The sequence below is a fragment of the Syngnathus acus genome, chromosome 9, assembly GCF_901709675.1.
Source record: "Syngnathus acus chromosome 9, fSynAcu1.2, whole genome shotgun sequence".
NCBI lineage: Eukaryota > Metazoa > Chordata > Actinopteri > Syngnathiformes > Syngnathidae > Syngnathus > Syngnathus acus.
Genome location: NC_051094.1, coordinates 5,941,572 through 5,956,280, shown reverse-complemented (window position 1 = coordinate 5,956,280; position 14,709 = coordinate 5,941,572). Strand labels below are relative to the sequence as shown.

At 39.5% G+C, this 14,709-nt stretch overlaps 2 protein-coding genes across 4 annotated transcripts in view; both read left to right on the top strand.

Annotated features, from left to right (window-relative positions):
- Positions 1–3,089: 3,089 nt before the first annotated feature.
- Positions 3,090–9,354, top strand: LOC119127380 (AP-3 complex subunit sigma-1). 2 transcript variants are annotated; one of them, XM_037259292.1, is made up of 7 exons: positions 3,090–3,405; positions 4,640–4,731; positions 4,827–4,938; positions 5,006–5,077; positions 5,629–5,736; positions 6,684–6,725; positions 8,576–8,700. In XM_037259292.1, exons 1-6 carry the CDS (start codon positions 3,337–3,339, stop codon positions 6,717–6,719), a joined length of 489 nt encoding a protein of 162 aa, XP_037115187.1. In that variant the 5' UTR covers positions 3,090–3,336; the 3' UTR covers positions 6,720–6,725; positions 8,576–8,700. The 2 variants fall into 2 exon arrangements, with proteins under 2 accessions (XP_037115187.1, XP_037115186.1); XM_037259291.1 differs by lacking the exon at positions 6,684–6,725 and having other exon boundaries at positions 3,094–3,405; positions 8,576–9,354.
- Positions 9,355–9,997: 643 nt separating this feature from the next.
- commd10 (COMM domain containing 10) overlaps positions 9,998–14,709 on the top strand; it is a 30,464-nt gene continuing 25,752 nt past the window's right edge. For both annotated transcript variants that reach the window (XM_037259309.1, XM_037259310.1), the window contains exons 1-5: positions 9,998–10,124; positions 10,922–11,012; positions 11,338–11,448; positions 11,718–11,873; positions 13,079–13,189. In XM_037259309.1, the coding sequence (XP_037115204.1) occupies positions 10,096–10,124; positions 10,922–11,012; positions 11,338–11,448; positions 11,718–11,873; positions 13,079–13,189 (498 nt within the window). In that variant the 5' untranslated portion in view covers positions 9,998–10,095. The remainder of the gene's footprint in view (positions 10,125–10,921; positions 11,013–11,337; positions 11,449–11,717; positions 11,874–13,078; positions 13,190–14,709) is intronic.

Below are 14,709 nucleotides of genomic sequence, written 5' to 3'. Positions count from 1 at the left end.
TATTGTCAATTTCTTCACATGCCAAGACACACAAAGAAATCGATATTACGTTCCCACTATCCCACGGTGACAAGACATAGTGCACAATATACATACAAGTAAACAACACCAAAAATAAAAACAAGAAGGCACAAACAATGAATAAATAAGAGTGATGAATAAATAATAAACATAATAAATAAGAGGAGCAAAAATGGAGCAAGTGTGCATACAGCAGTCAGTCAGAATATATATATATATAATATATATAATTGCACTTGTTATCGTATTATTATTGCATTGATTTCTAATTATTAATTTATGTTAGGTTACATTATATATATAGGTAAGTATGCAGGTGTCCACTGTATATTTATTAGTATGTATGAATGTGTGTGAGTGTGTGTGTGTGTGTGTGTGTGTGTGTGTGTGTGTGTGTGTGTGTGTGTGTGTGTGTGTGTGTGTGTGTGTGTGTGTGTGTGTGTGTGCGCGTGCATGCGTGCTAAACAGTACATCTTGTGTTGCAGCAAGCCGAGCCATCATTCCAATTTTGCATCCGCCAATATTGAAAGCAAAACTGCTTTCTGTTTCTTTATGATATTACAGGATACCTTTTTTGCTCTCATAAATTTGATGTAGTCTGGAGTAGGAAAAAAAAGCAAACAAACTTCGTTAAATGTCCTATTGTGACGAGCTAAAAAGAGACTCAGCTTTTATGCATATCAACTCGCGTCACATGGTAAAATTCAAACTATCTTTTACAAATAGGCCATTTTTTTAGTCAGTGATACTATTTTTTTCGGCCTAAATAATCTGAATTTTGTTGTGTCAAGTGGTGTAGTGTTGATTTAGCAACATAACACATCAAATTGATGCAATATTGTCCAGTTGTAGCTTTGGGTCAAGTGTTATCAACCATTTCACAAAAATGAAAGGTGTAGATGAATTCTGCTCTTGTTTCACACTTCCGTTTTCACACCCGAGGTTCCACATCATCAGAGGTTAGCCGGTGGCCGACCACATCACTCGGTTTATACCATTCATTATTTGCTAAAGTGGATGTAGCTAAATTAATTTCCCCGCAAATAACTGAGAAAACAACATTGTGGTTATTCATGGAGATGTAAATTGATTATATTATTATGAAGGCTGTCAAACTAGAAAAGAAAATGAGAACAAAATACTGGAAAAGTCACAGATGGAAGTACCCAAGCATCATGCTTATATGTTTTGGGTTATTATTTGAGCATAACGTTTTTTAAATTGAATTTTGTATTTATTTTGTATTTAAATTTTTTTTTGGTAGTTTTTCTTATATATTGTTTTTATTGTAACTAGATACAATATTGTTTGCTGGCTGTCTGAAGAAAAGAACAAGAAAAAAGAGGAAGCATTATAATGTACTGTATATGCTACTGTTGCATTTGATTTTATTGGTTTGGTATACAGTACAACTTTTGTTTTTTTTAACTCAGCCCATATTTCCACTGTTCAAACTGAAAGTGAAAGCAAAACAGGTTTCAGTTTCCTTCTGAGAGACCCCAACATCTAAAAGTAGCACCTCTTATGGGAAATGTCTGTGTTTCTTCTAATCTCTGACAGTAAACATTTTCTGCCAGCGAGGAGTGTATTTCTTCAGGAAATGTACTCCCCTCCAAAAATATTGATACTATGAAGCCAGTCTTCAATTTAATGTAAGACAAGAATTCACCATTTCAGCTTTCATTTCCTTTTATTTAGATGTGGATGGGATACCTGATTTACAATATAGTAGCATCATTTAAATGAAACACCACGTTTTTAGATATTGAAAAACCTTCAAATAGATTCTAGTGATAAAATATCGGGTGCAAATCATTTTCTTACAGTAACACCTGTTGCTCGGCATGAAAGGTCATGAGTTCCTTCAACTGCTTTGTGTTCCGTTTAAAGGCCCAGATTTCACACTGAGTTTATTTGAGAGTAAAGCGGGACGAGATCCTTATTATGCATATGTTTCGAGATATTTTCACGATTGATTTTTCTCATGAAAATAGGTGGGGAAAAATATTGTTCGGTAAACAGATATGAATAGTACTGAATTGTTCATATCATCTCATATATTCATCATTCGAAGTCATATGCAAATGGTTTGAGTTTTGATCCATGTGCTGTCAAACTAACACCACATAAAAGTCTTGCTCCAAAGTTAATGACTGTATTACATATTTGCTTTTCACCTCTGAGGTGCCACGTCATCAAACACCAGCTGTACTGGTACTCCACCTAGTGGCTGACTGCGTCATTCAGCTTTACATTAGAGAGGTCTTAACATTATTGTAGGCAATACAGTATGTAAATCGTTAGATCACGGGTTTTGAAATTTATTTGGTGCGGGGAGATTTTTTTTCTCCTGAGGAGAGTCATAATGGAACTATAATTTGTCTTTTAGAAAACAATGTATGTTTTTTATAAATTCTATTTTATACTCAGTTGTTGTTCATTTAACTTTATATGTGTTAACATACTCGCTTTGATTTATGATTGGTGGAAAAAAAAATCCAGTATGTTGGGAATTTGACTGAGCAAGAGCTTATGATTTAACTTGTGACTAGTTTATGAAATACGTATGTATCATCACACACTTGTGGGACGCAGGCTCTCTCGTGGTATGCGGTTGAATCACTGCCCAAGTTAATGACTTGTTTTCAAATTCAAAATAAACATTCAAATGTAATAAAATCACATTGCCACAGTTTAAATAGTCACTTTAACGAAACAAAACAAGTTGTGAATGAAGCATCTCCATCGAGCGCTCGAGTTTGCCACATAAAACATGGCGTCGACGTAACCGTATGTGTCAGAGCGCAAAAGGTTATCTAAATGCATATTTGATGTTTTATATTTTGTCTCCTCGCGTAATTTGCGCATGCTCAGGCGAAACCGGCTCCATTTTCTCGTCGTATGTTGGTTTTGTTTTTAAAATATAAAGTTTATTTTTTTTAAATGCTTTAAAAATTGATTTGATCAACAAGTGAATTGCCTCCGCATGTCAAGTTTTTAATATTTGCATGTCGATATTGGTTTTGCAGCTGGCACATTTTTAATCCTTCTCTTTTGCCGTAGTGAGCAGGTAGCGGAACGGCGGGGGAGGAGCGGTTTGCTTGACGTGGACGTTCATTTCCGTAAAGAGATGATGGAGCAGTAGCGGCGTGCCAAATCTAAGCGATCCCCGCATTAACCTTAAATCGAGACGGGATTTGGCCGTCAATCCCTCGGTCGCGTTTGGGTTCACGGAAGTCACACTCGGACTGATCCCATTCTGCTCCCGCCTCGCCCCACCCATCGCCTCCTCCTCCCCCCAGCTCAGCAACAATCATGATAAAAGCCATTTTAATATTCAATAACCACGGCAAGCCGAGGCTGTCCAAATTCTACGAACATTATGTGAGTAAGCGTTTGAATTTTCTTTTAGCAGAAATACTTTTTTGCTGCTTATGATACTGTACTTGTCGATGGGATGCCTGGCGATTTGCATTTCTTATTGTACAGCGGCCGAGCCAGGGAGAGGAAAAAATAGTTTGGTACCAACCGGTTTTAAACTTGAATTACTGATAGTGTGCAACCCGAACCAACGAGCGTGCATGCATGCATGCATGCATGTATGTATGTGTGTGTGCTTACTGCTCAGTTGATTGTTTGTGTCACATGACCAGAATGACGCCCTTGTGAGGCACTCGTGCTTTCAGCATGCAATCCTCCCTTTTACCCTCTTCCTTTTTTTTCTTTAAATGACATTGACAAGACAGGAAGGGGACAGATATTTTTTCAGAAGCTTGTTCATAAAATAATAGATGTTTTCTCTTACTGTACAAATCTATATATCTATCCATCTATCTATCCTGTGGCTAAAAAGCGTAGTGTGGAGAGTCTCTGTCACAACAACAAAAATACCTCTGTTGCATATGATAGAAGCTCCAGTGGGCCGCAGCCAAGCTGTTGCAATACAGTTTATACAGTATAAGTATATATTTAATGTTTTCTTCCAACTATGTTTACTTCCAGTGTACCTGTGGGTGAAAAAGTGAAGAATAGAGAGTGCAGCCAACAGCTTCTCAAATATTTTCACTCTCTCCTTAGTTCTTCTTTTATTCTCCTTCTTTACCAGTCATCTGCTTCACATGAGTTCTATTTTTGTGTTTATTCTTGGTTCCTATCAATAATGCAGTGTAACCAGAGGCGGAGTGTTGCTTAGGAACGTCATAGATCAAGACATGCACGAGCGCTCTGGCCAAGTTACGGCTATTCAAGTTTGCACTGGCTGCATGGATGGACCACGTTGATGTGTGTTTTGTTTATTGTGTCTTTTTATCACTGTGAACCTGGGTCGAAACTCTCGCTTCTGTTAAGGACCCTCAAGTGATGATAACAGAGCTTTCATTTCATAACAGAGCGCAGCTTCTGAAATCTTGGCCTGTGTACCCCCGGGCGAGTGTGTTTGATTGAATACGACAAAAGCAAACAGCAGCAGAGGACTCGGGCTTTCCTGCTCAGTTTGTTTTAAGTGACATAAGGAAGACAAATGAAATGGTCTGCTTGTGCTCAGAGTAATAAAAAGAACCTCTGTGGGAGCAGACACGTATTGTAATATTCACTTTTTGTTTCCCTGTTACTCATGCAGACTGAAGACACCGAGCAACAAATTATCAGGGAAACCTTCCACTTGGTCTCCAAACGAGATGAGAATGTCTGCAATTTTCTGGAAGGTGGAATGTAAGCGCCGTGCGGATCCCACAGTTGCAAGTTGTCAGCCATCTAAAAGTTTGTTTAATGTCAAATGACGGTCGACGATGTTTACCATCTGTCAGGTTGATCGGGGGATCCGACTACAAGCTGATCTACAGACACTATGCCACGTTGTACTTTGTGTTCTGCGTGGACTCATCAGAAAGTGAACTAGGAATTTTAGACCTAATACAGGTAAAAAAAAAAAAGTGATATTTGTTTTGTTGTGCTGCTATTGATTGCATTCTATTTTCCCTTTCAGGTATTTGTGGAAACGTTGGACAAATGCTTTGAGAATGTCTGCGAACTTGACCTCATTTTCCATGTAGACAAGGTAGGAAATACCAAGACATTTATCAAATGGCTTTGCTTTTGCAAAATGCCATCATGTCAGGAATCCCATTGTTTGTGTCACACTGTTGAAGAGCAAATTTGAGTCAGAAATGGCTTTATGTGACCTTATATGTATTTTGGACACTAATTTACTTCATTAAATGTATTCACTCTTACCAAGTACCAATACCAGTAGTACTTTTGATACATACATTTTCAAGTCACACAATGACAGATAATTGTGGACAACTCTTGTTGACACGGTTTTAGACTACTGCAATATAGCGCCAACTACTGGCAAGGATGACTTACTCCATCCTAGATTTATTGGTTGCTGGTGTCCTCCGTGAGAACTCGATACCTCGAAATAAGGCTGTTATTGGTACCTGGCTATCTCTAGAAGAAATACACAATCATTTTCCTTTTGGTTATTAATTGGGGTACAGTGTTAATTAATTTAGAGGACACTATTTAAGGAAAGGGGGTGTTAACTTGAGAAATGACATTTATGGGTTCGTTGGGAAATACTTGATTGTACTGCCATCTATTCAGGTCCATAACATTCTGGCAGAGATGGTGATGGGCGGGATGGTGCTAGAGACCAACATGAACGAGATAATCACACAGGTGGACGCCCAGAACAAGATGGAGAAGTCCGAGGTAAGAACACATGACCCCCCTTTCCCCCGGCCTCTCGTGTCACTCTTCTCCAAGCGATGTTACGGAGTATGCAGGCATGCGTGTATGCTGCACCCTGCATGCGACTCTTCAGTGACCTTGTGATGCTCCCGACATGGGTGTTTGCACTCTCTCTCCTCTTGGTTTTTCTCGCTGCCGCACTGCTTTGACACAGATCAACACTGCCATTCATACGGACTTAACTGTTCCATCTCTCCAGATGACCATTAAATCTCAAAATCACCCGATTCTTTTATTTTTTTTCCCTCCCTCTCTAAGAGGAGCACACAAATGAAATAGGGCGATGAGCAAGAAGCTCTGTGTGAGCCCATTCTTTTGCCAAATATCCTTCACGCTAAGGTAACACAGCAGACGGATGGATGGACAATGAAATGTGACGTCTGTGATGCAGCTTATGTTTTATTAAGCAAGTAGCCTGCTTCTCTAATTGGCTGACCTCTGCTGTGTGCTCCCAAGTACCCGTGATAAAAGAATTGACATTCCTCTAACCCGAGCTGCAGTTTGTATTTATTTTTTTCAATCATACCAATTGTTTTTGGAAAAAGAAATGCCCCCCCCTCCCAATTGCTTTTCTGTAAGCAGAGTTTCATCAAAGCTGCTCTCGTCTCTCCCTTCTGGGACCTACCCTAGACCACACTCTGTCTCTCACTCGCACTTTCATTCAAAACAATCCCGTCCCTTTCTAGGCAGCTATCAGGAAAGTAAGGAACATAGGTCCCCAATAAGCCGGCGTGTGTTTAGTCAGGCCATTTTGGATCATAATTGGTGGTCTACGATAGGTCCTCTCATTTTTTTCCCTCTCCTTGTGCAGATAAACTGTAATTACTTTAACCTGCTTTAACATTCCTCATTCCTCTTTCCCCCTTGACCCTGTCTAGTTCTTTCCATTTTTCTCTCTCTCTTTACAGACGTTTATCTTTCAGTCTACCAGGCAGGACAGGTAGACACAGGTACTGCTAAAAATCTACAACCAAGTACTGTAACCCTAACTGAAGTTTACGCTCCCCTTTCCCACCTCCTCTTTCTCCTCTTCCTTTCCGCGTCTTTCCATACGGAAGCCACCCCATAAAAAGATGTCAAATAACTTCACTAACATGCACCAGGAATCTTTCAGGACAGACCCAAAAATGTCACTGGCTGAAACAAATTGAAATCTCTGCTTCGAAGCTTCGCACTCATCAATTTTCTACATGGACTCACACACCACTCAATGTCGAAATGCTTTAAGTTGACGCTCGGAGTGAGTCTCTAGGAAAGCAAATGTAAAACATAAAAGTTTGGAATCATTTCAGACTTGAAAATGAATATATAGCACGGTGCAGAACTAATTCATGTACAATAACATGTTTACAATTGCCAACGCTAGTTATCTACGTTAGCTAATTAAATGTAGCCTACCACTGATTCTTAAAATTAATTGTAATGCCCCCCCCCCACAAGTGGTCACATCACTCAAAACATTCCAAATCAATATTAAGTTATTGTACAATTCCGTCCTCTGTTCTGAAGGATTTACGCAGTTGGTACCATGACCCTCAAACATTGTGCACTGGGCCTGTGTGCCAAGCGCTTGCATGACCATGGGAAAGTCACTTGAGTGGAGGAATGTACGTACATTCCTAACATGTCCGATCCTGAGCAATGAATGTACAGCTTTGTTCACTAGTGACCGGTCACTTTTGGGTCTGTCTTGCATAAAAGATTCACACGAGGGGGATCTCTAACCACAGTAATTCTCAAATTTGGAGGATAATCACAAAGTAATTGTTCCGTAAATAAAACCTCTAAATCAGTGATTCCCAACCACTGTGCCAAGCACATAGAACAAGTGATTACAAAGACAGTTTTTGGCTTTGCTTCACATTTTAAGTTCAATACATTTCATCTTTTGCTGTTTGTTTTTAAACAGTTACATTTAAGTATATTTTTTAAATGTAACTCTTAATGTGGGAATACATCAATTAAATGGACAAACACAAAAATGAAATACAAATAATTTATGTAGAGTTTCTACTGTGTACTTTGTCGGGGGGGGGAAATGAGAACCATTACACTATATAGAAACGTTAACCTGCCTATCCGCTTGTTGCTATTCGTAGATGCAAATACTCATGTAAAATATGTGCCTTGGCGCAAAGCCTGAGAAACACTGGCCTAAATTGTTCCAGTTGAGACTCACTGTATTAGAGTGACTTTCCTCCTCCGTCCACAGAGCAGATCTTCCAGCGTAGTTGAGTATTAGCTTTAACCCCCCCCCCCCCCATTGTCCTCAGTTATCAACCTGTTCAAGACAGTACTGCATCCGCAAAAACAATGCAGTTAACTAACATATAAGGGCTGTATAACATCCAATGTAGCACTGTTTTATGGTTTCCTCCCGCTCTTTTTCATTCTAAACATACTGTACCTTTTCAGTCTTCATTTCCAAATCCATATCCCAATTCTCTCTTTGGGCCCCTCAAGAGTCCGGTGGGTTCACTCTGAGCAATGCTTGACCAACGGCCCACACCAGTTCATCCAAAATAGTGAATGACCTCACAATGGATTCGGAATTGGCCCTGGTTGTGACGTATCAACGTAGCACCGCATACTGCATGTGCATCTGACGCTATGACGGCATCTGAATGTACATAACGCACATGTGTGTGTCATGGTAGTCGTCGGTGCTTTGGCATCGTGTCAACAGTCTTGTCGAGTAACGTGTCGTGGTTACGTTTGTCCCTCGTCTCTACCGTTTAATGTGACTGTTTGATGAAGCGCTGGAATTTTAATGTGTCGTTGCGCGTGTGTGTGTGCGCAGGCTGGTATTGCGGGAGCTCCCGCTCGTGCTGTATCAGCGGTAAAGAACATGAACCTTCCGGAAATGCCCAGAAATATCAACATTGGCGACATCAGCATCAAAGTTCCAAATTTGCCCTCCTTCAAATAGCGGCACGCAGATGACCCGTTGCCCAGAGATGTCACCCAATGTTTAAAAGTGATGCAATCTGTTTACCAAAACCCCTTACTAACTCGTTTTATCCAATCATGGAAGTACTGTGTGATTTTAAAAAAGTATATTTGTCAACTTTGTTTTTCTTAGAAAAAAAAGTTTTATGCGATTTTGTGTTTTGTTGGAAAAAATGTTTTATGCATTTTCTGTTTTAATTGAAAATCAAAATAAAGTATTTATTTGTCCATGGTACATTCCTACTCGCCTCATGACGTTTGGCTGCTAAAGCCATCTCAGTTCAACTAAAGTCATTTTACCAACTTGAGTGTTTACTGAGAAGAAATGAAGATTGATATAAGTGATTTAAGTGTTTAAATTGCTCATTCCAGAAAAACATAACTGAATGGGAACAGTCAGGATCAATACAGTGTTGGAAAATTCATACTTTGTCGTGCGTGTGAAACCAAAGGACACTTTGAAGAATTCATTGATAATGCTGATATGCTGTCTTAATGAATTATGAAACTATATCCTGAATTTATATTTGTACCCGTTGAAATTATTCGTTTTCTCTTAATTTTTTTTAAATTTTACTCATGGATTTTGCTTGCCTCTCCTTTTACTACACAATAAACAGTTGAAACCGACAGTGTATTTTTCTTTTCTTTTATGCATAATGCACTAGACAACAGTGTACCTGTATGTGTGGTGCTAAAGACTACATGATAAAATTATTTGATATTGATCTTTTTTTCTTTCTGCCAAATGCAAATATTATTGATAATTTATGCAAACTTACAAACTTCAGCATTACACAACAAGAAAGGACTGGGTGATAAAGCACTAAGGCCTACTTAAAAAAGTATATTATGTTTTCACTTCAAATGTGTGATCGGTCAAGTATTTGGGTTTAAAAAAAAAAAACACTTTCAGAGTCTTAACTAAAGTGTCTCATCATGAGTGGCTAAAGGAATGGGAAAAAAGGTCTTTAAAAAGTTCCACAAGTCACAAAAATGTACCGTACCACATTCAGTAACGGTTTCTCTAAGTTTGTACGTTTGCTCTTTCCGTAGTTACAGTAGTTTCGGAAAGTCATCTTGCGCAATTTTACGCAATACATAATTTTAAGTAAAAAAATATGTAAATGTACCGTTATATGTTTATTATTATTACTAATTAGTAAAAATGTTGATAATGGTTAATTTTCAACCGAATTCTTGCTTCCATTGTATTTATTCAACGTGTAACACTTCCGGGTCCTGAAGCGTACATGCGCAGTGTTGACAGCCTTTCCGGGCGTCATGTGACACCCGGAAGATGGAAGTGACAACAAACTGAGGATGCTTTGACTCCTTTTGGATTTTGTCCCCACACTTACTGGAAATACAATGGCTTCAATTCTTAAAGAAACACAGAGGTTTGTTGTTGTTTTTTCACACTCCAGAATCTGAATTGTTAAGTTAAAAAGTTTAAGTCCCAATGATCGTCACACACACATCTGAGTGTGGTGAAATTGGTCCTCTGCGTTTAACCCAACCCAGTGTGATTTTGATCCATCCCCTGGGGGAGCAGTAACCAGCAGCGGTGCCGCACTCGGGAATCATTTTGGTGATCTAACCCCCCAATTCCAATCATTAATGCTGAGTGCCAAGCATGGAGTCAATGGGTCCCATTTTTAGTCTTTGGTATGACCCGGCCAGGGTTTGAACCCACAATCTTCCAGTCTCAGGGCAGACACTCCACCACTAGGCCACTGAGCTGATAGTCCTAGCTAGCATTCAAGTTTTGAAAGAAAACATACCTGTTGCTTTCCCACTCCAACTTGTGTCATGAAACATGGTATCTAAACATCTGCACTACACTTAACACTGCTCTCAAATCGATAGTCTAAAACTGAATAAAAACCAGCACGGCATCGTCTGGCAGATAGTGGAGTGCTGATGATCCCTGCCGACTCTGCTCTTCTCTGGAAAATTATGTTGTATCATATCGTAAATCAGATAATCGCAAATGCGTTTACATTTTTAAGATCCATTGATGAAGCTGCAGCTTTCTTTTTCTAAAATAGTGTACAGGACCCACACCTGCATCACAGGATAGTCACTCAGAATGATCTTTTTGTTCCTTCAATGACTTTGCTCAGAAGGTAGTAAAATGTACTCTGCACACCACTCCTGACAACACCCAGATTTGTTTCTTCCTTGTTCTTGACAGCATCAAGGAAGCGGTGACTCTCATCAATGCCATAGATGTGAACAAGTTCTCCAGATTGATCTCTCGCATCATCCAAAAACTTCATCTGAAGGTACGTCAGCTTTATTTGGAATTCATGTCAAAATACACCCGGCTTTAATATCAGTAAAGGCAATGATTAAAGCAGTGGCCCTCTATTCTAGCCTAAACATTATCGGACCTACATTAAAATTCTTAAATTCTAATATTTGCGCCATAAAAAAGTTTATTTATTCCTGACAATTTATTCTATCCTTTTCTCATTTTGTAGTGTTGCTCTTACCTGCACTGCTTTCGCTATGTAGATGTTATACTATTTTTTACGAATTTTTGCTTGAGCCAAAATTTATGAATTTATGAACTGGACATTAATCAGCTCTTTTGGCTTTTCTTTGCAGGGAGAACGACCATTTAGCGAAGAGGAGGAACAAAAACTTCAAACGGCCCTTGCGATGGACAAACAGGCTCTCAACTTAGTTCTGGAAACGTCCGCATTTGTTCTCGAACAAGTGAGGGACGGGCATGTGATGCCTGGTTCACCACATCCGTGATAATAAATTGTTGGGATGTGTATTTGCATTTTCACAAAAAGAAGCACTTCATAATAATTCACTGTCTAAAAACGTACAGCAATGAGCCAGTTAGATAAATATTAAAAGAATGAAGTATTTTATGAAGCTCAGCCGCAAAACGTTGTTAAATGGTTTGGCAACACATGTAATGTTCCCATATGTCCAGCAGGGTTCACTGTTGCACTGTCGATGTGGTTCCCATTTAGGCGGTGTACCATAATGTGAAGCCATCCTCTCTGAAGCAGCAGCTTCAGGGGATCAGCATGAACCCCGACAAGGCCGAGGCCTTCTCTCAAACGTGGTCCACCTCTGGCCCCGAGCTGGTGGACCGACTAAAGCGCAATATCTTTGCCCCCAAGAAGGTAAGCTCCATAACCATTTTGACTTGAGAAACAACAGCTTTGTTAGTAAATGTATATATGGAGAAAATCACTCTTAGGGTGAGAAACCACTTTGCTCAGCGTATAAACAATTATCATCCCTTTCAATTAAATGCAAATAATTAGGAGCCCATCAATTTTAATTACTAATTAGAATTAATTCTAAAAGTCATCAACTACCCCTTTTTCACTTATCGGCCATGTTTTAGTTACATCTGCTTCATTTCACTGAATGTAATGACCAAAGCATTTGAATCAGCCTTCAGTGCAGTTCTAAACCGCTTCAAACTACAACAACGATAACAAATGCATGGCAATATTGTAAATAAATTCCCCTCTTGACAGTTATTTAATGATCAAATGCAGACATTTTCACACAGCTTTTGTATTGGTTACATGCTGCAGCGCTGACATGCACAAATATATTACCCTCTTCCCTGTGCAAATGCTTTTCTTATGTTTATTTATGAGCCACTGTATTAGAATTCAGATCCCTCTCTTATTTCAATTAATTATATTTATTTTGAAATCAATTTCAGGATCCATACACAGCATGTCGACATGGAAAGTAATAGAAGTTCAGATGATTACTCACGCTAATGTGGATCTTGTTCCTGGCGTGAATAATGTGCCAAGCGCAGCTCTTTCCTACCTCGCGCCAGTCCTGTGATGCTGCACAAGCATCCAGAACCAATAAGTCACACGTAGTTTATCATGAGGACCTCTCACTGCATCATAAACGGCTTAACTGCGGCGCCTTGACTCAATCCTGCGAATCTATCACGGTGTTGCGTGAGGAGTGAAGAGAAGAGGAAGATTGTGAACGCTGAGGTTGAGCCCACAAGGCCCAACTTGAATGACAATTTATGTCCGAGAAAGAAGCGCTTGTATATTTGTGAGAGTCTGGTTGATTAAAGGAGGATGAAGATTTAAAAATGACTCGGCTTTTAAATAATCATAATTGTCCTCCAATGGCCTTACATTTTAATTTTAAAGGGCAGCTTGTGGAACTAGTATGTCTGCTTTGTCGGATGTTGGTTCTGGCATATTAATCGAGTTTAGAACATTGAAAGAGAAGGAAAGCGGTAATTATTGTTACTGGCTGACATTTTAAAAGGTATGTGTTTTTTTGTTTGTGTTTTTTTTAAATCTGAAAACTAGTCCACCATGTGTTTTTGTGATCCCAGCTGGATTTCGTCAGCTGGCAGTTGAACCTGCAGATGGCCCAGTCCAGCCAAGCCAGACTCAAGTCCCCCAATGCCGTACTCCAACTGGGCCTCCACAATGAAGACTCTCAGGTGGGAAAGTACACCAAGAACCACGCAATTAGACAACATCATTCATCACTTTCCATGATCTCTCCATTTTTCCCATCTGCCCCTCCTATTTGGTTAATAGACATTAATCCCAGCGGTGTTTGTTTTGACCCAGAGGTAGATAGACATCTGTGTGAAGTTCAGAGGTCAGAGAGCTTGTTATCTGAAACCGCCACAGATGTGTGTAAAGTAGCACCGAAATAGATGCACGTATTTCCCTTTTAGAACTGTTATTGTTTTTTATATACGCTATAGAGTGTAACTCCTGATGTCCGACTACATAATATAAAACAAATGCATCAAACATACTTATGGTATTGGTATTTGGTATCGGCGTCGATGACTACTCAAGAATCGAGTACTCGTACCGATATCAGTCTGGGTAAAAAAATGGTATTAGACATTTTGTGTTGTGTTTTAAATCAGTCCCCTTATGGCATTTAGTGTCTTCATCTAAACTAGAGCAGTTGAATTTCCGTGGACTGTCTTGTTCCATCTTTCTTCCTCCTTTATCCTCCCATAGAGAATGCCGGCTCGGATTAACCACAGAATGAAGTTGGGTATCTTCAAATATGAGCCTATAGGCGCATGATACAGAAAAAAATATGGGATGCGAGAGAAGCAGGGTTTTACATTTAGTAAGCTTTCCTTTTTTTTTTTTTTGCAGTGTTTACTCGAGGCGAGTAAGGAAAGTATTAATTTATTTAAATCCACTTACACATCTCCCCTTGTGGGAGGAGATAGCTGGGGGCTCAAAAACTGCTCCTTTAAAGTGAAACACGATCAGCAAAAAAGAAAAAAAAAGATTTTCCTTCTTGATTCTGCAGAGGGAGCTGTTGTCTCACAGTTGGTAAAGCATTCTGGGACTGAGAACTATGAAGTTCATTCTGTTTGAGCCATTTAAAATTCACTGTTTTGTGTGGTACACACTAATTGAACGCCCCGCTATCTCCAATAAAGCGAAGACTGCAAAACAAGAGGAAATGGGTATAAAATAGTACTTTAATAGGGGCTTTAACCCTGGCAGAGCTTGGAGAACACTGAGAAACGGCGCAGGGAAGACAAATAGGACAAGAGGGAGTAAAATAATGTCGGCCCGTGTGGTATCGATTGCTTGGTGCGGAGAAAGTTTGGAGGCTCTGCCATCTGACCAGTCTCTTGCTTCATTAGCGCTCTCCCTGAGGAGAAGGAGGAGGCGGAGGAGAAATGCCAGGTGCTTTACTTCTCCTTCACCAAACAGTACAAGACATCCACTACAGCTGTAGAGATTTTTTTTCTTTTTTTAATGGACTCCCTTTCAGTACACGGGAAACCATTTTTATCTCATAAAGAAAATAATACGTATTGAGTGATGCCATCATTAAACAATTTCTTGTAGTGACATTTTTGAATATGAATTTTCCTACAATTCTAAGAGTTAGCGTAAACGTGTTTGTGATCATCGGTATTAATAAGAAACGGGATGCTTGAGTTCAGCATTCATCGCATGGCACCTGTTGCAT